Source organism: Microtus ochrogaster, unplaced genomic scaffold (assembly GCF_000317375.1).
Source record: "Microtus ochrogaster isolate Prairie Vole_2 unplaced genomic scaffold, MicOch1.0 UNK3, whole genome shotgun sequence".
Lineage (NCBI taxonomy): Eukaryota > Metazoa > Chordata > Mammalia > Rodentia > Cricetidae > Microtus > Microtus ochrogaster.
Window position 1 is genome coordinate 17213514 of NW_004949101.1, and position 26187 is coordinate 17239700.

Genomic DNA, 26187 nt, shown 5'->3' on the forward strand with positions numbered 1-26187 from the left:
AACCAAAGGCTTTTGATTGCTGGACTCTGGTACTCACCCTTGGGAATGAATCTGACATAAGAAAGTGTCCAGGTAAGGGAACAGACCTTGATGGCTTAGCTTTAGGGATGTAATCTAATGGTTTTTTAGCTAGGTGGAGGGAATGGGGGAGGGGGAAGGACAAAGCCAGCCAAAACCAGTGGGCTAGAGTCTCTTCAAGTACCGTCAACAGCAAATTCTGCAGAGAATAACAGGCCATGGTCCTGTCTGTCCACAGTACTTGGAAGGCGATGAGTAGCCTGGGCTGGCTTCAGTAGCTGACATTTTCTCACAACAAAGGCTGCCTACATCCCACTGTCAACTTCCAGGCCCAGTTCTGGTGGAGGAGTCCCAGATAGCACTGTCTTACTCTCAGGCTTAGGGGACCTACTGCCCATTTGATGCCAGAAGGTATTCTGGAGTCCTGGGGTGAGCTGGAGTCTTGCTTTCCTTGAGGGTGCCAGCCATGAGATCACTGCTGTGCCCTTGAGGGTACTACCACCACTCTAGCATGGAGCTGGCCCCTGCAGGGCTGCTCTGAAGGCCAGGAGGCCCGCATTTCCACACATAGCCCATCCCTCCCCGTCTTTGAGAGAAGCCTCACTACATACTCTGGTGGCTTGGAGCTCACAATGTAGATCAGGTTCACAGAGGTCCACCTGCTACTGCCTCCTAAGTGCAGGGATCAAAGGTGTGTGATCAAAAGACCACATCTTTTTCAGGGTCACCCTAGCCAACTGGCACCTCAGACAATTTGAGTCTGGGCCAAGAAAGCATTTCTGGATGCAAGACATTTCCTAGACACCCCCTAACCTGGTTAGTGCTGAAGTCCTCAGATGGCCACGCCCACCCACACTTCTCTTGGGGGTTTCCTAAGTGTAAGTGCGGAGAACAGAGATATTAGGCCTAAAATGGATGAGCAGTGCGCAGACATTTTGATTGGCTGCAGCTAGAGGACGAGGGGGCAGGCTCTCTGCTCCCTGTCCCAGTGGCCTGTGGTGATGTGGACTGGTGTGCAGTGGTGACAGAAGTATTTCTAGGCGGCAAGGACAGGAATAGATAGCATTGTTGGGGTAGATTATGGGGGAGGTGTCGTTGGGTCGCTGCAGGACGACTCTAGGATTTAATGACCAGGAGCGCCATTTCCTCTGGTGTCAAATCCAGTGACATCTTGAAAACAAATAAAAACCTAAACAGGGTCCTACTTGATGGCCTTATAGTTGCAACTTAGCCCAAGCTGGTCTTGAACTTGTGGTAATACTCCTGAATCCGTCTCCTGAGTGCTAGGCTTGTGTGCCAACCAAGCCATGGTGCAGTGACATCTTGAAACAGGAGGTGCAGGCTGCTACTCAAACCCCTCTCACAACATCCACTTCCGTGAACATATGTGAAGCTGCTGCTGGATTTTAAGGTCATCAGACAAATGCTTCCCCGCCTCAGATCTTCCTAGGTGTGGCGATCTGAAAGGACCCCAAAGGGAGTGGCACTATTAGAAGGTGTGCCTTTGCTGGAGGAAGTGTGCCACTGTGGAGGCGTGCTTTGAGGTCTCAGTCTACTTCCTTTGCCTGTGCGAGATGTAGACCTCTGGGCTCCCTCTCCAGCACGATGTCTGCCTGCACGCCGCCATATCCTGCCATGATGATACTGGACTGAACCTCTGAACTGTAAGCAAGCCACCACAATTAAATGCTACCCTTTATGAGAGTTGCCATAGTCATAACGCCTTGTCACAGCAATAGATAGAAGGGATCTGAGGTTGAAACAAAAATCACAATGGCACTGGAGATGGCCCTGTAGTGAGGTTAAATATTCCCAGCATCCACATCAGACAGCTCAAATCCCTGTAACTTCATTTCCCAGGGACACAATACTCTCTTCTGGCTTCTGAGGGAAACTCACATGTATGCGTGCATATAACACATTAAAAATATTAAAATGGTAAATCTGCAAGATGAGCAAAGGCACTTGCTGTCAAGTTTGAGGACGTGAGTTCAATCCCTGGAAGCCACATGGTGGAGGAAAGAACCAATTCCTGCAAATTATTCTCTGATCTCCATACATGTATTCTATGGCATACACTAAAAAATATTCAAAAACTCAAAATGGCTACAAGGTGGTCAAAAGGGAGGCAGAGCCCTTTCCCTGAACTTTTCAACTCTACTAACAGAGATAAGTTACCATATAGACATGTTGGAAACAGATCCACAAGGAACTTTTTTTTGAAATCTTTTTCTTTTCTTAATAGAGGCTTTCTTGAACTTCTGAGCCTCTTTGTTCCACCTCTTGTATGTGTTACCACCATGACCAGCTCATGCAGTGCAGGAAGTTAAATGCAGGACTTTGCACACACTAAGCAGGCATCCTGTCAACTGAGCGGCATCTCCAACTTAACGCTTTGGATTCTAACAACACCTCCTAAGGTCTGAGAAACACCAAGTGCCAGTTTCGTCCCTTGACCTGGACACTGCAGTAAATTTAAAGAACTTATAATCACCCTGTTTTGTGCAGATTGTGCACCAATTCTATTTACATTTTTTAAAAATGTGCTCACTTTTCTCCTCAATGTCACCTGCCTTCAATGGCAGGTGACCTGGGGGGCAGTGGTGACAAAGTGGAGTCAATGAAGTAGGGTCTAAGAGGTAGGGCTCTAGGCAGTGCTGGAGGCTGGAATGCTCACTTCCATTCCGACCCCTCCCCGACCCAGCTGTAGCTCATCTGCCAGAGTGTCATGGATGAATTGGTCACTCTTTCTCTTTCCATACGGTTGTGCTATGTGAGACACATTTTCCTTTGGACATACAGGAGTCCCTCGTGCGATTGAAGCCCTGGTTAAAAAAGAAAAGTGAAGGAAAGGCTGAGGGCTAAATCTACGGAAGGGGAGCAAAGAGTTGAGGTCATCCCTACTGGAAGACAGCTATTGGCAAGCAGGTGTGTTTAACATTTGCTCAGCTGCACTATCCAGAACACTCCAGCATGCCCCGCTCAAGACTAGCCTCGGCAAGACAAGGTAGACGGGATAGCTGTTACTGACATGATATTTAGTGCTGTATTTACTGCGGGCTTGCTGACCCACAGCCATTCTCCTCCACTGTTGGACTTGGTCACACCAAGGCTCTAAGGTACTGGAGGCCCTTTAGAGCTCCAGCCCTAGAGAGACAGAATCACTAGAGGACTTACACCCACACTGTAGAGCTGCTCTGCGGTCTGTCTTAGCTCTCCAAGTATTCTGGGATTCCTCCCATACATCTTTCTCTTCCTCTTGAAAATTTTTTTGTCGTTTTTTAAAAAATATATTTATTTATTTATTTATTTATTTATTTATTTATTTATTATGTATACAATATTCTGTCTACATGTATGCCTGAAGGCCGGAAGAGGGCAACAGACCTTATTACAGATGGTTGTGAGCCACCATGTGGTTGCTGGGAATTGAACTCAGGACCTTTGGAAGAGCAGGCAATGCTCTTAACCTCTGAGCCATCTCTCCAGCCCCATCGCTTTGATTTTTTGAGACAGGGTCTTCTCTGCAACAGCCCTAACTTTGGCAGTCCTGGATCTTGCATTGTAGACCAGGCTGGCCTCAAACTCATAGAAATCTATCTGCCTCTGCCTCCCGAGTGCTGGGATTAGAGGTATGCACTGTGTCATCATGCCCGACTAAAAAAAAAATTTTTTAATCTACTCTTTTTTTTTTTTCCTAGACAAGGTCTCACTCTGTAGCTCTGGCTGTCCTGGAACTATGCAGACCAGGCTGCCCCTGAGCCCACAGATATCCACCTGCCTCTGATTCCAAGTGCTGGGTTTAAAGGCACTTTGCCACTATGCCCAGTCTAAATATTTTTTTAGGCTTATTTATAAGTGTTTTGCCTACATGTATGTATGTGTATCATTTGCTTGACCAGTGCCCAAGGAAATCAGAAGAATCCCCTGGAACTAGATGGTTCTGAGCCATCACGTGAGTACTGGGAACAGATCCCACGTCCTCTGCAAGAGCAACAAGTGTTCTTAACCACTGAGCTGTCTCTCTACCCCACATTTCTTCCTTTATGTCAATATTATAAATATCTAGTACACAAGTAGGTTTCCTTTTCACAACCCTGTCTGGATTTGAAGGCCCCTGATGGCTTCAACAGACCTTTCATTCCTATCTTTCCTTTTATTTTTGTATCCTTGACTGTCCTGGAACTCTACAGAGACCATGCTGGTCTTGAACTCAGAGATCCGTGAGCCACCACTACCCAGCTCTGACCTTTCCTTTCTACTCACCCAAATTCTCAGCACCCCTTGGGTTTAGTTAAGGTCCCCCCTCCAAGCAGCCCAAAAAGCATTTACTTCTGAATGTGCCACTGTGGAACATACTAGGGCGCCTGTGGAAGCCTCTGAGGAGTGGAGGGCACGCCCACTCTCCATCTGTGCCCTCTGTGACTGCAGGAACACCTGCTGCGCTGAGAACCTGCTTGTGATGCTGGGAGGTGTGGGGAAAAATCTGCCACCCTTGCCAGTGCAAGTGAAGGCTAGATTTCCAAAATATCCCCAGGCAGCTACACGCCTGGGTTGCAGTCAGTGAAAGTGTAACTTGTGCTTCTGTTTGTGAAAATGAAGCTGCTTGCTCTGAGCTCCTTCCTGTCCCACACTGGTAGCAGTGGCCTACCTCTCATCATGGGAATGACAATTACATCCTCGGAATATTGGCATCAGAAAATGGAGGAACCGGCAGGGCATGGTGATGCATACTTTTAATTACAGCTTGGGAGGCAGAGGTAGGTGGATCTCTGTGAGGTCAAAGCCAGCCTGGTCTACAGAGCGAGTTTCATGTCATTCCAGGCTACACAGTTGAGATCCTGTCTCAAAAAGCAAAACAAAGAAAGAGAAAACAAAAAGATAGATGTAGTGGCAAGGTCTTACTTCCAAAACAGCCCTGGACAGCCATAGGCCTAGGTTCTAGCACTGTCTATAATCCCAGTCCAGTTCTCTATCAAAAACAAAAAAATAAAAAACCCAAAAACCAAACAAACAAAAAAGATGAAAATGGCCCTTAAAGGCTCCTATGTTCAAATACTTGGTCCTCAGTTGTGGAACTGTTTGAAAAGGATTAGCAGGGGTCACTGGGGCTGGGCTTTGAGGTTTCAAAAACCCATGACATTCCTAGTATATCTCTCTCCGCCTCGTGCTGGTAGATGTGGGCGCTCAGATACTGCTTCCACCATTCCCGCCTGCCTACTGCGTGCTCCACCACGACAGTCGGTCATAGACTCTCCCCTGGAACTGTGAGGCCCACATTGAATACTTTCGTCTATAAGTTGCCTTGGTCATGGCGCCTTGCCACAGCAAGGAGGGTGACTAATCTGCCCTGCTCAACAGCAAGCTGAGAGGAGACCCAACTCCTGAACAGTAGTATTGCTGTGGCATGTGTGCCCACACCTACACACAGAAGTAACTACATCTCCAGAAAACAACTGAAGACATATTCTGGAGAGAAACTCTAGAGAGGCCACACTGGCCTCTGCTCAAGTTCGCACCAGCTCCTCTGCTCCTGGTGTTTCCCTTAGAGAAACCCAGTGAGAACCTAATCCATCCTGGGGAGCAAAGCTGGTTGGTGGCTGGGATGACTGCACTTGACAGAACAGTGGGCCAGGGGACTGAAAGACAGGGTTGCTCTAGCCCAGGAGAGCCCCAGTCCAATAAGGCTGCCCTGCCCAAGACAAAGGGACCAGCATCTCCTCAGGGAATCAAAAGTTTTTATTACCTGATGATCCCTAGTGTGGTGCCAGAGATACCGCTCTGGTCTCACTATGCCCCATGCTGGGATATGGTGGGAGACAAGGGTGGACTGGAGGGGACGGATATTTACAGTACAGGGAGGGAGAGGTCTGCGTGGGGACAGTGAGATGACCATTTCCTCAAGAGCTCTGAGAACTTTGTGCTTTGTTTTAGTTGGCACCGAGCTACCTGGAATGAGTTTTATGTTTGTCTTCTTTAGGAAAAGATGTTTAAAGCAAAAGAATAATCCAGCCCAATTTCCAGGCTGAGGATTTCATGATATCAATCCAAATATCACACTATTTAATTCCCCAATAAAACACTGGAAAAAAGACTATCAGTGCTAACACATTTACATACAAAATCTCCACCTAATAGGTAATAGAAGCCTATGTGCCATTTCTAAAACAGTTATAAGATATATACAATTTGGGTATATTAACAAAACAGAATATTACAAAATATTAAAGGCAATTCTCCTGTCTGTGGGCCGTGTCACCTGTTACTTGAAGTTGGCATAGTCTGAGAAGGCATCGATGTACTCTTGCACCACCTTGTAGCAGAATTCATACTGTTCCTGAAGAACAAGCAGAGACAGGGAGGAAAACTCATCACCAAAGGGACTGCTGAAGACCAGTTTCTAATGGACCCCTGCCTGCTTTTTAATTTGGAAATCTCACTATGTATCCTTGGCTGGCTTGGAACTCCTTGTATACACCAGGCTGGCCCAGAACTCACAGAGATCTACTTGCTTCCGCTCCTGAGTGCTGGGAATAAAGGTGTGCACCACCACCATGGCCTAACGGACCCAGTTTTTGAAATGGAAAACTGAGAGAAAAATGTTTGTGGACCACAGTGGATTTACAGACAGCTGAGCAGACATGTGAGGACAGTCCTAGGTCCTTCAGTCAGATGGAAGCATGTGAGGCCGAACATGCAGCATCTCAGGTGGCCCTCAGCTGGCTCAGGCTGTCAGGCTGAGATAAATTCTAACTCTGAAAGCTTCCTCTCCTCTCAGATCTCCTAAAACTCCTGTTTCCCCTCAAACCTTTCTAGCCCCACAAGATTCGGAAAAATCTTTGCGGATATACAGACTGTCAAGAGTCAGACCTCTGAACAGGAGGGGCCTAGTGAACAGGCAGGCACTCCTGCCCACTCCTTCCCACCAGAACCCAAAGCAGAGTACAAAGCCTGGGGGTTATTCAGGCATTCCTTTGCACATGTGCACGTGGGTATTCAGGTGTGGTTGTGCACCCATAGGCCTGAGCATCAAGTAGGGCATTTTCCTCAATTGCTCTCACCTATCCCCTTGAGAAAGGTCTGAACTAGAAGATGACTGTTTCAGCTTGGCTGGCTGGCCAGTGAGCTTTTGGAATCCGCCTGTGTCTGGTCTCAGTGCTGGGGTTACAGATACAGAGAGCCATGCCCAGCCTTTTAGGTGGGTGTTAGGGATTTGAACTCAGGTTTGCATGCTTGGAGAACAAGTGCTGTTGCCCACTGATCCTCTATTCTTCTGGGTAACAGGCTGTGCTCCCACTCTGACCCTGCTTCCCAAGGCACTTCCTGTCTTCTGACTAAGGGGCTTGCTCTGAAGGCTCGCTCCTGACAGGGAAGAGCTGTGGTTAGTTTAGTCACAGAAAGACGTGCAACGTACCAGTGTCTGGACCATGTGTGGTCTCTGTAGCCGCAGGCTCTTGACAGTTTGGAAGACATCCAAAATTCCTTCAGCTTTCACACGCTCCAGGACTGTGCTCAAGGCACAAAAGGTCCCTGTCCGTCCTGCCCCGGCGCTGAAACAGAGCAGACACACTTACCACACCTGCTGTCTGTAGCTGTCTATCCTGAGGGGAAGGGTAGTGAGGAGCAGATGCAGGCTGAGGCTGGTTCTGGGAAGATGAGTCATCCATGGAGCTGCCAGGGGAAGGTGTCAGTGGAACAGGAGACCCAAGTTCATCTCTGCCCTCTCAGCCTGGAGTTTTATGAGAGCAAAGCTCTGGAGAGGTGACTGATGGATCCTGCTGCCATTCCTGTGTGCACTAAGGGTGTGCTTTGTGGGGCTGTGGTGACAACTTTCACTACCCTGCCAGCCTGACTGCTTACTGTCTACCTTCACTGACTAGGCTGTCTTCACTGACTGCCGAGTCAGATTTTCTGCACTTGTATTTGTCGATTCCTTCCCGTTCTTTCTAAGGGATTCAAACTTCCATCTTGATATAATCCACTTTGTCCAACATTACCGGCTGATTCTCTTACCAGACAGCTCTATGACATGGGCTGTGAACTCAGCAGTCCTAGACAATAAGATATGCAATAAACAAAAAGAAGGGGAAACAGAGCTCCAGGCAGGATGCTCAAGGAAGGCTCTCTGAAAGCAACACCACAGTGACAGTGACACACTCTGGCTGGCTGAGAACAAGCCTTGGAGGAGGAGGGTGCTGAAACGATGTACCTCTATCTGGTGCAGAAGGGGAGGGAGAACGGTAGGGATGGATTAGAGCCCAGGAGAATGCTGGGTATGACAGACTGACTAGCAAGGAGACCTCACATCACACTGGGCCCCTGTTGGGAGTTTAGGCAGGAGTAGTCTCATCGTACTGATTCTTTTTGTAAAATCCTGTATTTATTTGTGTATGAGGTAAATGTGAGTGAATGGGCTGCAGGGTATGAGGGCACACATAACACGGAGGTTAGAAGACAACTCTCAGAAGCTGGTTTTTGCCTTTCACCTTGTTGGGGCTGATTCTGTCTTGTTTCTACCACTGACAGTCAGCACCAGGCTGCCTGGCCTGAGAGCTCAGTATCCTATCTCACTGCTGGAGATGCAGGGATGCCGCAGCTGACTTTACATGGGTTCTCAGGCCTGCACGGCAAGTGCTTTCACCAGCAGACCATCTGGAGAGCTTGAGCAGTGACCGAGATTTGTCAATGGACATCATGAGCAAAGGAGCGCAGATGCTACCGAAAAGCACTGTCTGCTGAACTGGGAGTCAGAGCCTGGGCCACAGATGTGGTAGAAACAGCACAGAGAAGGAATCGCTCACGAGGATGAAAACCACAAGAGAAGCTATTAAAGCATGTCATAGAGATGAGAGGCTTGTGTCCAGTGTGAAAGCCAATGTCTCCAGCCATCTTGAGACCACATATGTAATCCAGATGAGGGGAGCTGCAATGGAGTATCAGAATGACAGACAGACAGACAGACAGACACACACACACGACAGACACACACACACACACTGTTCATAGTATAACTGGAATGGGAAGAGAAGAACTTGGAAGTTAGTACTGATATACTTTTTTTTTTTTAAGCTGATTTGCTATATATTCAAAGATAACCTTGAACTTCTAAACCTCCAGTCTCTACCTCCTGAGTGCTGGGATCACAGGTCATGTGCCAACATGCTTGGTTTATGTGGTGCAAAAAGCTAAGTAGGGGCAAATCTTTTGAGAGGTCTCACTACATAGCTCTAGTCAGCCTGGAACTCACTAGGTAGACCAGGCTGGTCCTCAACTTACAGAAAGATCTGTCTAGTTCTGCTTCCTGAGTGCTGGGATTAACTGTGTGCACCATGCCTGATGAGACTTCACCTTTAAGGGCATACCTCAGGATAAACTTTTTTCCCCCTGAGGGTGCTAGGGATTTCTCAGGGCCTTGAGCATGCTGGCCAAGTACTCTACTATACCACAGCCCATCATTATTTTCCCCCTAAAACTCCATCTGACTACGAGTCACTTCTTATCATTGTTCTCTTGTTGGTTATGTCAAGGTTACTACTGATTTGGACTCAAACCTGGGAGGCATCCTTGACCTTGCCTCTGTTCTCAGTTTCACTGATTTTTTTTCCCCTAAAGATTTATTTATTATTGATGTATAGAGTGTTCTGCATGCATGTATGCCTGTAGGCCAGTAGAGGGCACCAGATCTCATTACAGATGGCTGTGCCTCATCATATGGTTGCTGGGAATTGAACTCAGGACCTCTGAAAGAGCAGCCAGTGTTCTTAACCTCTGAACCATCTCTCCAGTGTTGGCCTCTCTTGCTGCTCCCCTGAATGCATCACTGCCCCATGCTTTTCTCAAGATCTGAATATCGGCACTTCCTCAGCACATGCACACAATTCAGACTCCAAAGTCCATGCTGATTACCCAGTCGTATGGATTATCAAATGCCACGATGCTGCTCAGCAGCACTGTCTCTCTGTCTCTCCTCATGGTCTGACCAAACTCACCGTCAGACCCCACACCCACCTCTCCAGGTTTCTAAGGATAGGGGTCAGTAGTACCTGCAGTGCACGGTGATGGGATGGTTCCCGGACTGCTGCTGCTGCTTCTGCACGGCTGCAATGATGTTGATCATGCCCTTCCCGTCACTGGGGATGCCCACCTCAGGCCAGCCATGGAAGTGGAACTGTCGGATCTGTCGACTCTTGTTCTCCTTTGGAAGAAGGGAGGTCAGGGAAACAGTGGAAGCCTTGCTTTTCCACAGGAGCAGCTCCACCCAGTACACATCCCATCTTACCCTGGTGTTGGTGACTAGGAGGTCTCGGACAGTGTAGCTCTCACACTCCTCCTCCTTCTTCAGCTCAACTGTGATGTCTCCATAGGATACCAGGCCATCAGATGGCCAGTACTGGGCACACTTCTCCTGCAGAAACAAATGGGCAGGTGTGTGAGGGCAGGGGCCAGAATACTATGTGTGGTAGAGCAGCAGGATTACCCAAAGTAGCTTGGATCCTCACAGCAAGGGACCTTTTCTTCTGTCATTTATTTTTAGATTTATTTATGTATGATTGTTTTGTTTGCATGTATGCATGTATGTGCACAACCTGTGTGCCTGGGTCTTACTGTGTAGCTCTGGCTGGCCTGGAACTCATTAAGCACATCAGGTTGGCCTTGAAACTCACAGAAATCTATCCTTCTGTCTCCCAAGTGAATAAAGGTGTGTACTACCATGCTGGGCCCTCAGCGTCCTCTTAGCCCTTTAGTGTGCAATAGTTAGAGGAACACCTGAAGGTTGTTAGCTTGAACATTTCTTTTTTATATATATATTTATTTATTCATTATGGATACAATAGTCTGTTTGTGTGTATGTCTGCAGGCCAGAAGAGGGCACCAGAACTCATTACAGATGGTTGTGAGCCACCATGTGGTTGCCGGGAATTGAACTCAGGACCTTTGGAAGAGCAGGCAATGCTCTTAACCACTGAGCCATCTCTCCAGCCCCTAGCTTGAGCATTTCTATCTTTGTTAGCAGGCAGAACAAGCCAGTACCATCAGATGTTATAAGAGAATTAGATATCAAGGGCTAGGTATGGTAGCTCATGCACTCAGGAGGCAGAGGCAAAGAGGACTGTGAATTCAAGGCTGGCTTGGGGTACACAGTAAGATCTGTCTCAAAAAACCCAAACAACCAATCATCCAACCAATAAATAGGTACTCAAGACTATACCTAGCAGCTTTTAGGTCATCAAATCAGTTACTTACAGGGGTAGAGGGCAGAAGATAGAGGCCCTGTCAAGGTAAGGTTAGGAGGGGGATGGAAACAGCAAAAATGAAGCCTCTTCCAGCTGGCTAATGGGAGTAATGGGTTAAAATGGTTTCATTTGGTTCTGACTGACCTGGGGGGCAGACTCATGCTATACGATCAGCTTTAAGATGACAAAAGCTATTACAGGGAAGTGGGTAAGGTGCGCTCATTGAAATAAATCTGGCAGCTTGATGGGAGTAGGATTTAATGGATGTTAAGAAGAGGCATTATTATAGGGTGAGACTGATGTAAGGGGATTATCTTCACTTAGGCATTCCTCACTTGGTGAAAGTAAAAGGATTCTTCATTCATTTAGCTCTCTATGTGGGCTCAACAACAACAATAAAAAATCAGAGATCAGCATGAAAGAAACAAAGTTAAATGCTCCTAGAGAAAGAGGATCTATTAGAGGCGGCCTCTTGGTTGTGGGAGGTGATGGTGACAGTTGTTACAGCAGCTGCATTTTAGTGGCTGCTGGGAGTTGACAGAAGGCAAAGGGGAGCTTCAGATCAGGGGTCTACTGGGGTGACTCTGCTCTGATTCAAGGGGCAAGGACCTTTCTTAGGGGGTAAAACATGAGCCTAAGGAATCTAGGGAGCTGGGTAGTGGTTGTGCACGCCTTTAATCCCAGCACTTGGGACGCAGAGGTAGGAGGATCTCAGTGAGTTCAAGGCCAGCCTAGTCTACAAAGCAAGTTCCAGGACAGGCTCCAAAGCTAAACAGAGAAATCCTGTCTCAAAAAAACCCAACAAAGCAGAACAACAAGAATCTAGGAGGAGGCCCAGGCTAAAAATACCTAGGGATCTTGCTGGGATGGAGATATGAAAACACAGCTGGTGGAGGCCGACAGAGGACACAATGAAGACGTGGAGAGCAGAAGAGTGAAGTAAGACTGGGACAGGCCAGGAATGGCGCACATTCCCAGAATTCCAGCATTAGGAAATCTAATTTCCCCGTCCCCAGAGTGTGTTTGAAGCCCTGGGCTTATTCCCTAGCAGAAAAAAAGCTAGTCATGGTGGTGTACACTCGTAACCCCAGAACTCCACAGGCAGGGCAGGAAATCAAAAATTCAGGTTACCCTTGGCTTTACAGCGGCCTGAGGCTTGCTGTGAGGTGATGCTCTTGTGCTCTGTAAAGTTTGTCACTTTACTGGTTTAATAAAATGCTGATTGGTCAGTAGCCAGGGAGGAAGTATAGGCGGGATGCCTAGATTAGGAGAATTCTGGGAAGAAGAAAGGCAGAGACACAGTCACCTGCCAGACGCAGAGAAAGCAATATGAGAATCCCTTACTGAGAAAAGGTACCAAACCACGTGGCTAAATATAGATAAGAATTATGGGTTAATTTGAGTTGTAAGAACTATTTAGTAAAAAACCTGAGCAATAGGCCAAACTGTCAATTAATATAAACCTCCGTGTGTTTATTTGGGACTGAATGGCTACAGGACTGGGCAGAGCAGAAACTTCTGTCTATAGAGCTCATCCTGAGACACATGAGATCTGGCCTATAAACAAACAAGTGAGGTGAGGGAGGGGAGAACCCAAGTTTGGGAACTATTTGTCACCACTCCACACTCCTAAATTGTACACACACGGGTATTTTTAGTAAGATCTCTACAAACTCAAGCAGGACTTTAAGATAAGGAGTGACATGAGTACATTTATAATTTTCAAAAAGGCAATGCTTGGCTACCAAATGAAGAACTAAGGTTTGGGCAGGACACAGACAGAGTGATGTCAGGCTACCTGAGGTGAGGCCCTATGCTGGCAGGATGCACAGGAGGCATCACTAATGTCCCACATGTCTGTACCTCACCATGTCAGGAAAGTGGGCATGCTCAGCAGCTATCAGGACCCACCAACAGACTCAACGTGGAAGGGTGGGAGGACGGTAGCTCTAGACTTGTGACAGAGCAAATAGGGGAATAGTGCACTTATCTAAGATGGTATGGTAGTTTGGTCTCATACATGCTCAATCCATGCCCAGTGTCTCAGACCACTTCCTGTTGCCTGCTCAAGATGTAGAACTCTCAGCTTCCTCTCCAGAATCTGCCTGCATGCCACCATGATAATGGACTAAACATCTGAAAATGTAAGCCGCTCCAACTAAATGTTTTTCTCCTTTATACGAGCTGTCATGGTCACAGCATCTCTTCACAGGATGGGTTCAGAGTTGGTGAGTGATGATTCTCTTATATCTTCCTCCCAAGTGCTGGGATTAAGGTGTGTGCTGCCTTGCCAGGGTAAAGAGTTCTGCTTATAAAGGAGTACTTATTCATATACTGTATTCCATATGGGGGCATGGGGTGCACATGGAGGCAGAGAACAACTTGTAGAAGTCAGTTCTCTTCTTTTACCATGTGGGTCTTGGGGACAGAACTTAGGTAGTTAGGCTTAGTGGCAAGCACCTTTATCCACTGAGCCATCTCACTAACCCCAGGGGGCTTTTATAAGAGATATACAAATTAGAATTGTCAAAGGTACTTTCTAAAAAAAAATATTAACTGTGTTTTTGTGCATATATAAGTGTGCACAGGAGGAGGCCAGAAGAAGGGCATCATGTGTCCTTTTACTTCTTAATTATTCCTTTGAGGCAAGGTCTCTCCTTGAACCCAGGCTTTCTCAGTGAGGATGGAAACCAGAAAGCCCCAGCAATCCTGACTCTCCCCACTGGAGGCAGGGTTACACAACTGTGCAGAATTCCTTGTTTATTGCATGGGTGCTGGGATCCAAAGCTGGTCTTCTCAATTGTGCAGCAAGTAGCCATCTCTCCAACATTTGAAAGGCTCTTTACTTTGGTATGCAGTCCTAACTCTTTACTGTAGCTTAGAAGTAGCTGCTACCAGGCCACACTAACTTTCCTAGGCTCACCCTAATGATTCTGATCCCTGCTAAAAGATACACAGAGAATCACCTGTTTACTACAGTGCACAACCTTGATGCAAAGAGGCTTCAAAACATAAGCACTATGGGAACTCAGCCTGAAATAAGGGATGCCCTGTAGAGGCTGTATGATCAGGAATAGAGTGGAGAGCAATTTCCTACACTGAGGTCTCTGTATAGTTGGAATGTCAGACAATACTACTTTTAACTGGCTTTATATCTTTTTCCTTTAAAAAGACACAACCTTAAGTATGTGCTATAAAACTGCTGGCCCTGCGCTGGGGTTATTCTCTATTCTTGTCCTAGTCCTGAGGAAATCCCTTGATATATTTTTTTAATTTTTATTTTTTTTTTTTAGACAGGGTCTCATTATGCAGCCCAGGCTGGCTTAGAATTTGCTCGGTCTCATAAAGATTCTCCTGCCTCTGCCTCCACAGTACTGGGATTAAAAGTGCGCACACCACCATATCTGGCTCAAATTATTTTTTTTTAATTTCTTTGTCTTCTTTTACTTTATATTTCTTAAATTTCATGAGCCTGTGTTAAAGACATTCAGAGACGTCTACTTCAGAGCCCTGGCCTGGCTATACAACTTCTTTTCCACTGGCTTTGCACTACCTGGAGGTAGGATGGAGAGGGTGTGTGTAAAGGCTAGTCTGAGAGGCTGGATAGGGTAGAAAAGTGAAACGGTGGGAAATGTCTGGAAACAACTGGAGGTTCAGGCTTCTCTGCTTCTCCACTCCTGGGAGAAGCTGAGAACTGCTTAGATACCACCGGCCTACTGATATGCCAGGACACGGTTAAAGAAAGATCCAGGTATACCTTATAGCTGCCCCCAACCTTTTCCCCATAGCCCAGGGGTCTTGAGCTCACCTGGCCTCTCTCTTCCAGTTCTGTCAGCATTACGATGGAGCAGGACTTCCATTCCCAGATCATTCGCCAAAAGTCCTCAATTGTGTGGAGAAGAGGGCCCTGGCTGGCAATGTAGGAGTCTTTCTGCCGGTAGCCCTGAATGTCAGGTTAATTACAGAGGTTGGTCAAGGAGGGGTGAGTGTAAAAGACAAGTGACAGGGACTGCCTGGAGGCACAGGGATTCCAGAACGAGCTCCAGACCCAGGATCATACCAGGGGAAGGGAAGCAGGGGGACGGAGTTAGGAGGAAGACAGTGGAAACAGGAAAGATTAGATCATTCTTAGATTCGTGGACACAGCTATAAGTTCTTGTCTAGAAATACGTAGGACGTCTCCTTTACATGCTGTTCTTTGTGGCTAGACAGACCTAGTACAGGTGGCAGGTGGGAGAGAGTTCAGTAGCTGTTGATCGACTTAAAGATGTTTTTCTCAAGCAGGTATGTGGGGAGGTACTAGAAGCCTCACAGGACAGATTCAGGGGACATACCCATCACTTACATCGATGAAGGATGCGTTCACATAGTCTGTGTTCTCTTCACCGCGTTTGACTGGAATGATTACTCTGTTAAATTCATCTGCAAGGAGGACAGTGAATGGCTTGCTTGCATCTTACCAACGTTCACTCCCTGACCAACCTCACAAGGCAGTGGGGCACAGATATCAATGTTTCTTTGGATTTTATGCTTTTTATTTCCTAAAACCACTTCGAGGAACAAGAGGCAGTGCTGTGACTCTTGGCTTCAGGTCAATCACTGCACTCAGAGCTGGAGTAGTGCAGCAAATGGGGCTGGAGCAGTAAGACTCGGGTGGGGAGGGGTGCTTACATGGAATGATCTGTAAAACCCGGTTCTTCTTCATGTTGGCTGGAAGGTTTCCAGTGCGCATCTTGTCATTCTGGATTTTGATTGAAGTTAACTTCTGAATGAAGTAAGAAGTGAGACACTATTATTCCCAACAAATGAATCCGAGAAGACTTTTGCTACTCACTAGAACTATTCTGCCAGGTCCCGACTGCATTTCCTCTTCCCTGTGCCGCTCTATCTCCCTTTCTACATGTAATTCTCCCATCTTTAAGTTTTGTAAGAAGTCAAAAGTATTTGAAAAGCAATGCCTTTTAGGCTCCTGTGGAACCTCCCGAGACTCCTCTGGCCTTGAATTTTTGGGCCACTCTTCTGCCATTTAGAAAAATATTCAAACTTTATTATTCCTTCCTGTTCTGAGGTTGTTTCCTTGTGTGTATGGGTGTTCCGTGTGTGCGCATATAGAGGCCAGAGGCTGACGCTGGGCATCCTACCTTATCACTCCCTACCTTACTTTTTGTGACAGCGTTCTCATGGAACTTGGAGTGTGCCGTTGGTTGTGTGGCCAGAGACTGCCCCTTTCCTCAACTCTGTTCCCAGTAGTGGGATCACAGGCATATGCCACCATGCCCAATTTTCACATGGGTACTGAACATCTAAACTGGGGTTGTCGTGCTTGTGCAGCATGCACTTTGCCCACAAAACCATCTCCCCAGACCTTAAGCTTGTTTCTGGTTCCTGCTATTGAGAGTAGCCCACACATCAACAATCAAGCACACTGCAGTGCACTAAGGACTGCTGTAAGTGAATGGTTCTCTGTACACCCACTGTCTGCTCCTGGCCTCTGACAACACACCATATTACCTTTTCTTTTCAGACAGGGTCCTCTCTACACAGCTCTGCCTGTTTTGAAATTTACTATGTAGACCAGGCTGGCCTCCAATTCAGAGATCCACCTGCCTCTGTCTCCTGAGTGCTGGGATTAATGGAGTGCACCACCACTCTTGGCTCCATTCCATTTTTAAAATTTTGACATAAGAGTCCTGTATTTGTCCTGCCTCAGCTTCTCAAATAGCTGTTACTTATAGGCCTGCATTCCTAGGCTCAGTTTAGGCATCAGTGCTTCTTCACCTTTTTTGTTTGTTTTTTGAGACAGGGTCTTTTTACATAATTCTGACTGTCCTGGAGCTTGCTATATAGATAAGGCTGGCCTCAAACTCATAGAGATGCCCTTGTCTCCACTGCAAATAAAAACCATGCCAGCTTTTCAGAGTACTTCTTCTTGATGAGAGTGGAACTTGCCCTGGACACCAGGCTGGTCTCAAACTCACAGAGATCCACCTGCCTCTATTCCCCAAATGCTGGGATTAAAGGCATGGACCACCAATGCCCAGCCCAAAAGACTTTTTACCTGGTGTTTAAATTGCTATACATTATAATCATCTAGAAATGCTGAGGGACTTAAGGAAATACTGTTTTCTATTCATTTTCCTTAAAGACAATTCAAGTGATTCTAACAAGCAAGACTGTACAGTTCTGATTCATTCAACTATCACTAACTGTGGTGCACACAGAACTAACATTTTTCCTAAATTGTTTTTTCCAGCTGTGTGGTTCCTTTAGTCTGGAAGTTGCCCAGCTTCAACTCACCTTAAACTCCTCTTCTAATCCATTGTTGCTAGTTCCTGGGATCTTGTTATAAATTTTTTGCAGGTGGGTGTCCAGAGAAGTCACTTCCAGTTCTGTATCCCCATACAGATAATGCTCCAGAAGGGCCTGGTATATGAAGACGTACTGCATCTGAAATACAGATCATACAGAAGTCTGAGTCACAAACAGCATGACCCTGCTAGTACCAGGTCACTCCTAGTGCCTTCTTTACTCAGTCTACTTTTCCTTTCATTTTGGCAGGGATAAAGTGATTCATTCACACTGTCCTAACACAGTGAAGCAGAACTCAAAATGCATGAGTTTCCCCGGGGGTGCTTAGCTTGGGAGACAGGATCCTGGACTGCCAGATTCCAGAGTCTGTCAGACACTGGCCACACGCGAAGGCTGTGAAAGTCTGCAAGGCCTTTGACTCCAGCCTGCCTCCACCCCATATCTGTGCCATGACCACAGATCCATCTCACTTTTGCTCTTGGACTTGGCTGCATCATGACTGAAGTCCCTGGTATGCTTGCATTCATTAAAATCTATCCCCTTATAAAGCTACAACCTCCTCTTCTATGCATTATTTCTTTATCTTTCATTTCTTTTTTCTTTTCTTCTTCTTCTTTTTTTTTTTCAAGATAGGGTTTCTCTATGTAACAGCCCTAGTTGTCTTGGAACTCACTTCCAGGATGGCTTCAAACTCAGAGATCTGCCTACCTATGCCTCCCAAATGCTGGAATTAAAGGTGTGTGCCACCACCATGCCCGGGATTTTATTTTTTTAACATTTTTATTGATTTTATGTGTGTGAGTGTTTTGTCTCATGTATGTAAGTACCATGTGTTTATACATACACCACCAAAAGAGGGTATTGGATCTCTGGGATTGGAATTATAGATGGCTGTTTAGCTACCAAGTGGATGCTGGAAACTAAACCTGGGCCCTCTGGAAGAGCAACTAGTGCATCACCTCTCCAGCTCCCATGCTTGGTTTCTTTAAACATGTGACAGAAGGAAAGAACTAACTTGCACTTTGTCCTCTGACCAACACATGTATTACAAGCACGTGTATGTGCACATGTATACACACTACGTGATGTTTATGTGAACTGGAGTCCTCAGAGTAGGCAGATGTCCTGGCATTAGAAAGCCCTTCCCTTGCCCTGCCCACGGATCACTCACGTCTGTCTGTACCATCTGGCAGCGCTGGGCCCGGATCCGGCTCACAAAACCATAGACGTCCACTTTCCGCTCTGAATGCATCATGTCCAGCATGGCATCGATGACCACAAATGTACCAGTGCGCCCTACACCTGCACTGTAGCCAGAGCAAGGGGTTAGTGGATGAGGCCAGGAGTAACTTGTGGGGGCAGACAGGGAAGGGTGGCACAGCCTCAGGCTTTCTACAGGCAGCTAAATTCTAATTCCCAATGGGGTAGAACTGGCACTGCCCTTGAGCCAATAATCTACTGTGCTAGAACTCCTGGTCTCTGCTATCAGGGCCTGGGTACCCTGATATTTATAAGGGTTGCAAGGGGCAAGGGTACAGAGCCAGCACTTGACCTAGTTGCTTGGCTTCCCAGCTGAGTCTCCACTCCTAGTCTTGGAGAGATGCCTACTAGGAAGAAAGGTGCTTTAACTCCAACAAGTATGATAGCAAAGTAGATTTACCTCATGCACCGCCAGGAGTATATGCTGAAAATAATGGGGGCCAGTGAACAAATTCTCCCATAACTACAAATACAGCTCCTACAGGTAAGACACAGGCTCTGGCTCAAGTCTTCCTCCACAGTTATTTTAGAACCACAGTGAGTTGCCTAACTCCTGTCTTTCCACAAATCACATTTTCTACCCCTGACTAGAATTTAAAGATTCTCTCTGTCTGCGGCCTGGGGTCCCAGCTATGCATTTCTTCTGTGTCAGCCTCCTTGGTCAGGGTTCCTGTGCTGTTCCCTTGCTCTGTCCTAGGGGGCGGAAAGTGGGCAAGGGTCAGGCCACACTGACCTGCAGTGGACCACGATAGCCCCTGCATACTGAGGGTTACAGGCTTTCACCTTCTTGAGGAACTTGAGCATGCCAATTGGGGTGAAAGGCACCCCAAAGTCTGGCCAGCTGGTAAAATGGAACTGAGTGATGAGGCGCTGTGGTTTTCTGTTGGTCACGTCGCCCACCTGTGAAATGAGGAGATTCTGTGTGTTTGTTTTGATAACCAGAGGAGGGCAGCATAAGGGTAGGGAAGGTTAAGAGTGATTGTCATGATGACGGAAAAGTGAGGAGGACTCAGAGAGGCACTAATCACAGATGGAGAATCCTCCCACACAGCAGCCTGAACTGCTATTTTCTTGGGCTACAAATGAAGGTGAAACTCAGAGAACTTAAATGACCTGGTATAAGCCCCAGAACTATTACAGGAAACAGCAGGGTTAGAGACACAATGCGAGGCTCCTAGTTCTTTTCTTCTTCCTTTTTGGACAGGATCTCACTCTGTAGATCAGGCTTGCCTCCTAGTCAGAGAGTGTCTTGCCTCTGCCTCTGCCTCTCAATGCTGGGATGTACTCCCACAGCCAGCAGGGCTCCTGATTCTTGATAAGCCCTCTTTTACAGCACCCCAACCCCTAACTCTAGCTCAGGCCACGGGTCACTCTGGAAGGCTTACAATAGTCACACTACACCCCTGGAGGTAGAGGTATTTAGAGGGGTGAACACAACACTCAGACTACTCCACTTCCTGAAGCTTCTCTCTACACTGTCTGGTGACATTCAAGGCGATCAAATTTCACCTGCACAGGTCCTACCAGTCATAAAAACGCTCACTTAGCTGCGACAGAGAAGTTCCTGCAGGTCAGGACCCACAGAGATTGTATACTGTGCAATTCCTGACACCCAGACCTTCCCACCTCTCAATAGTCAGCAGATTCTTCTCAAACGCCTGGAAAGGGGGCAGAAGACTGTACCTGCTGAATGCAGAATTTCCGTACTGTGTAGTCCACAAGCACAGTCACGTCCTCAACAGACACACGGACATTCCCATAGGTCCAGCAGCCTTGGTCTGGCCAGTATTGGGCACATTTACACTATAAAGAAAGCAGACACAAATCTCTCATGCAAAACTGTCCTGGCAGATGTAAGGGAACCGAGAGAAAGGATCCATAAAGCCTGCATCTCCTCTGTCACCTATGTCAGTTAAAGGTTTAGTGCCTGTAACTCACTCTCTTCAACTGTACCCAGCCTCAGTCACAGACCTGCACATATTTTCCACTCCTACCCCCAGTTCAAGGCAAACTGGAAACTGTTTTATCTGCAAAATCTGAACTTCCACAATCTCTCAGGTCAGGCCTTAGGGGCAAGCCTGTGTGAAGTTTGCTGTGACAGAGCTACCACACAGCACCCACACAGATTATTGGTTTGTGGTAAAACCAAGGTCTTCCTGTTGACCAAGTTCTAACAGCTTCCAAGAGCTAACGGTCTGCTTAGAGCATACTAACATAAAATCCACCCCAAACCACTCTTCCTCTTCCTTTTTTTTTTTAAAAAGGTTTTTTTGAGAAAGGGTTTTTCTGTGTAGCCCTAGCTGTCCTGGAACTCACTCTGTAGACCAGGCTGGCTTCTAAATCACAGAGATCTACCTGTCATTGCCTCTGCCTCCTGAGTGCTGGGATTAAAGGCATGTGCCACCACCGCTAGCCTCAAACTACCTTTCTATGCACTGTGGAGCTGCTGGGCAGTACACCCCAAATCTCACAATGGGTCAAGGTGACCGAAGGCCCATCCTTGAGAAAGACTGTCATGAATGAAGATTCGTCTCTGTGGGCTGACCTATGGTCCAGTGTGGACCTGAATAAGAATGGCCTCAACAGGCTCATGTATTTGAATGCTTAGTCATCAGGGAGCAGCATTACTTGAGGACTAGGAGGTATGGCAATGTTGGGGTAGGTGTGGTTTTGTTGGAGGAAGCATGTCACTGGGGTGGGCTTTCAAGTTTCTGAACCTGAAGCCAGGCCTCCTGCTGCCTGCAGATCCAGATGAAGAACTATCAGTTACTTCTCCACCAACACATCTGCCTGTGTGCCACCATAATGGTAATGGACCAAACCTCTGAAATTATAAGCAAGCTCCAATTAAAAATGCAATCAGTGCTCTTAACCACTGAGCCATGGTAGAAGACCTGGGTCCAATTCCCAGCACCCACAGTTAACTGTCTATAACTCCAGTTCCAGGGGCTCTGACACCTTCAAAGACACACATGTGGGCAAAACACCAATGCACATAAAATAAAAAAATAAATAAATCTTAAAAACAAAACAAAAAATGCTTCCTTTTATAAGAGATGCTTATAAAAGGTCATGGTGTCTCTTCACAGCAATAGAACAGTGACTGAGACACCCAGGTTTGGTGCTGGCTATGGCCCAGCTATAGAGCTGATCAGGCCACAAAGGAAAAAGAAGCTGTTAGAAGCTGCCAGAGGACTTGGTGCAAGCTTCAGATTCATTGTACTCCTGCTGGCCACACCCTTATCAGAGGCTCTGCTAGTTCACTCGGCTCCCTCTATCAGCTAGAGGGTATACTGCAGAAAACTGAGGGGATGAGGGACTAGAGAAGGCAAGGGGAAATAGCTAACGGTCCACTTCTTCCTTCCTGGTTACTTTGGAACTAGAATGAGCTGTTTCAACACCAGACACCACTATCCCCTGTCCTGAGATTCCTCTGAGGTTTCCTCTGAGGCTATATAGGAAGAGACACATTAGCATGTGGATGATCTATAGTAACCACAAAAAGAAAGTAGCAAGGCTCAAGTTTAGAGCTCCAGCAGAGCAGACTCTCTACCCGATTTGACTGCTTCTCAGTTTTCATCTTACCTCCTTTCTCTCCTTCAGGTTGGTCACCATAACGATGGTAGCTGTGTTTTGTTCCCAGATCATTCTCCAGAAATCATTCACCGTTTCTTCTTTTGGTCCTAAAGGAGCCAAGAGTGAAGATTAGAAGAGGAAAAACAATGCTAGGAAACCGAGAATACTCACTCCTGACTTTTTGGAATTCTGTGTCTACATATCTTCAGGGGAACACCCACCCTATTTATCCATTCATCTACCTGTTAACTGAATATTTCCCATGTATCTACCATTTATGTACCAAACACTTCATTAGGATTGTGGGCAGGAGGCTTGCAAATAGGAAAGAACACAGTGATTTTCTAAGGGTTAAGGATTAAAAGTCATGCCTGCTCACTGAATAATCTAGACAATAAGCTACGTACTAGCTATGACATTTACTCTGTTCTGTTATACTCTGGAGTGAGTGTCATCAATCCCAGAAAGGTGGAGCGACATGCTCAGGCTGGAACTCAAATTTAATTTCCATATAGCCTTTCTCAGAAAACCATAAGAAGTTTCTAAACAAAAACGAAGCTGTATACAATGAGAGAAAGATGAGATTTAGCAGCAGAGAGGCTAGAAGAATTCTCAGGGTGTAGTAAAGAGAAGTCTTTGCAACCAAACCACCAGGAGTTAGGGACACTGGATCTGCTATGGAACTGAAGTTTTAAGAAACTCCTCAAATGTACTTAAAACAAACCTCAGGAGGCATCAAGAGAGCTCAGTGGGTAAAGGTGCCTGAGGCCACACTCGTATCTGGGAGCAGAGTAGAAGAAACAACAGTTGGAAGTTGTCCTCTGCCCTTCACATGTATTCCACAGCATGTGTGTGCCAATGCAGCCAGCGCTTTTAACCTGAGCATCTCTCCAGCTTCGAAGGACTTTTAAAAACAGGACCTTTCAATACTAAGTCATCAAGATGAATGTCACAGGTTGTAAATCTGCAAGATGCATTCTGTGTATGAGAGTATGCATGTACATGTTGTGTGTGTGTGTGTGTGTGTGCAAGTACATATTCCTGTAGAGGTGCATATGTTGCCTATTAAGGTTTCCTCAGTTGCTCTCCATCTCAGTTTTTTGAAGACACTCTCTCACTAACTCAGAGCCTGTTAACCACATAGCCTGGCTAGCCAGTGAGCCTAGGATTCTTCAGTCTCTGCCTCTCCAGCATTGGGGTCAGGTCCATGTGCTCATGCATTTTTTTTTTTTTTTTTTTTTGGTTTTTCGAGACAGGGTTTCTCTGTGGCTTTGGAGCCTGTCCTGGCACTAGCTCTTGTAGACCAGGCTGGCCTCGAACTCACAGAGATCCGCCTGCCTCTGCCCCCCGAGTGCTGGGATTAAAGGCGTGCGCCACCACCGCCTGGCTGTGCTCATGCATTTTAATGCAAGTGTTAGGAATCTAAACTCAGGTTTCCATGTTTGTGCAGCAACCACTTCACCAACTGTGCTATTCCCCCAGCCCCTTGTATTTCTTTTAGGTGGTAATAATTAGCGAAAAGCTACTGTATTTTTATTATTTCATTTAGTATTTGGGCAAAATCCCACACCCTCAACCCACTATGGGATTGTGGTTGAGACCAAGAAGAAAAAAAATTGTCATTACCTTGTGCAGCAATGAATTTGTTCTTTTCTTGGTAGCCCTGGGTGGGAAAGGATGAAAAAGAAAAGTGAAACCCAAAAGCTGGCAGGAATGACATTCTCCAGTCGGCCTCTCAGCCAGTGAACAAAGCCTCCCCTGTAAAAGTCTAGGATATTCACAAGAATTTCCATTACAGAAATCCCAGAAGGGTTAGCTTTGGAGAGAAGAATCAAAGGCTAAAAATTCAAATGGTCTAGGTAGGTCTTCTCAAGGTGAATTCTTGGAGAGTATCCAAAGACTAACCCTTGGTCTAGACCATTTCTGATGTTTTGCCAGTAGCCAACAATGTGGGCTTTAGTGTTAATGGGGTAAGAGCTTCCAAGCAGAGCGTATAAGGTGGTTCCAGGGATGGAGTTGGGCTGGAACTGGGAAGGATAAAGCTTTTTTTTTTTTTTTTCTTGAGGATGCTTTAGTTAGATGTAAAAACTTTTCAAAAACAGCCATGTTTGACAATGAGCTCCTCCATCAGTCAGTGGGCGACAAGAAGCAAAGGAGACTGGGGATCCCATCAAAACAGATAAGGAGCCTCTGGGAGACTCATACTAACAGGGACTTCTTTTCTCTCTATGCAGACGACAGTAAAATGGGCAATGGGAAGCAGGTTTGCGGGGACATCAGGTCACACCAAGGCGGTGGTGAAATCAAAGGACCTAAATCCGAGAAGTCACTTCCTATTCTAGTTCAAACAAGAGCAGCAGAATTGCTTCCTAGCAGAGAAGAAAGCATTTAAAGTCAGCAACAGTAGGCTTCTTAAAACTTTGAGAACAGGAATTTAGTTTTCAGAAATGCTTCTATATTTTTGGTTGTGACCCTGGCCTTTAATGGCTGAGCCATCTCTCTAGCCCTCCAAAAATGTTTTTAATCTTCATTACAACATGAAAATCAAGATAGACTTAATTCAGGATGCTCAATTCTGCTTCAGTTCTGAACGTGTAATTAAAACTGATGAGCTCTTAAGAAACATGTTAAGTACATCATGCTCCTGGCTTCATAAAAAGCCACTGTTAAATTCCCAAGGAACACGGAGAGCTTAAAAAAATAAACACAGACATACACATGGATGTGGAAGCCAGCCTCAGAGTGTTTCCTACAAGTTACCTCCATGAAAGAGTGCCTAGTGATCACCTAATCAAATAAAGCATAACAGAAGGCAAAACTAGCCAGTGTTGTGCATGCCTTTAATCCCAGCACTCAGGAGGCAGAGGCAGGAGGATCTCTGTTAGTTCGAGGCCAGCCTGGTCTACAAGAGTTAGTTCCAGGACAGGCTCCAAAGCTACAGAGAAACCCTGTCTCGAAAAACAAAAAAAACAAAACAAACAAAAAAAAAGGGCAAAACTACTAAGGAAAGGGAAGGATAGATAAAACCTGGCTCCTTAGCTCCTTCATTGTCTTTGGTTTCTGAACCCTGGAACCATGAGCCCAAGCTAGTTCTATAGGTGGAATCTACACTCTTCCCAGTAGAGAGAAACACCGAAGACTTCTGTGCCCTCAGGCCTCTAAAGACAGAGAGGAGCTAGCTGCTCTGCTCTAGCCTGGAGTCTCCTGTCCATGTGTCAATGGCTGTGATTACTTGGTGAGATAACCCTGTGTTCCCCAGAATGTAGATTTCAACTCCTGCTGTCTGTTCCACCACTCAGGGTCCTGCGACTATTTCTCTTCCCTCCGGCCTTGACTCACAGTGCCCTGGACCCATCAGCCAGACTTTCCTGGCAGCAGGTTTTCTTGTCTTGTTCTCCCATATTTTTACTACTGAGGGTAAAGCATGCTTTTGTTTGTAGCATTTGAAATGATCAAAAAAAGGGTTCATAGAAATATACAACTAGACTTAGATTTCTGTACTGGAAACCTTAGGAAATGATGAGAGAATTAACAAAAGATATATTTTAAATTACCCAATATAAAAAAAAAAGAATTAGCTACTTAAAAAAATCAGATTTGTTACGGTGGAATCAACAGATGACAGCTAATGGCTTTTCCTGGGATAAACAAGAAGAGTACAAGTTCCTTACATTAATGAATGAAGCATTGATGTAATCAGAATCTGGAACCCCTTCAACTGGTGTCAGGTGTACTCTAGAGTGGTCATCTAGAAAAAAACAAGAAGTTCACATTTCAATAGATTCAGTTT

General features: G+C 46.2%; 1 protein-coding gene across 8 annotated transcripts in view; it reads right to left on the reverse strand.

Moving 5' to 3' along the window:
- Positions 1 to 6: 6 nt before the first annotated feature.
- The window catches only part of Ptpra (protein tyrosine phosphatase, receptor type A), a 102578-nt gene continuing 76397 nt past the window's right edge, over positions 7 to 26187 (reverse strand). For 4 of the 8 annotated variants that reach the window (XM_005365611.3, XM_013353185.2, XM_026788525.1 and 1 more), the window contains 14 exons: positions 26069 to 26145; positions 24024 to 24060; positions 22407 to 22504; positions 20505 to 20624; positions 19555 to 19721; positions 18733 to 18868; positions 17550 to 17699; positions 15924 to 16017; positions 15598 to 15674; positions 15061 to 15195; positions 10298 to 10423; positions 10062 to 10213; positions 7433 to 7568; positions 5737 to 6355 (listed from right to left, as the gene is read on the reverse strand). In XM_005365611.3, coding sequence (XP_005365668.1) covers positions 6281 to 6355; positions 7433 to 7568; positions 10062 to 10213; positions 10298 to 10423; positions 15061 to 15195; positions 15598 to 15674; positions 15924 to 16017; positions 17550 to 17699; positions 18733 to 18868; positions 19555 to 19721; positions 20505 to 20624; positions 22407 to 22504; positions 24024 to 24060; positions 26069 to 26145 — 1580 coding nt within the window. In that variant the 3' untranslated portion in view covers positions 5737 to 6280. The other 4 variants (XM_026788529.1, XM_026788528.1, XM_026788530.1 and 1 more) reach the window with 4 other exon arrangements.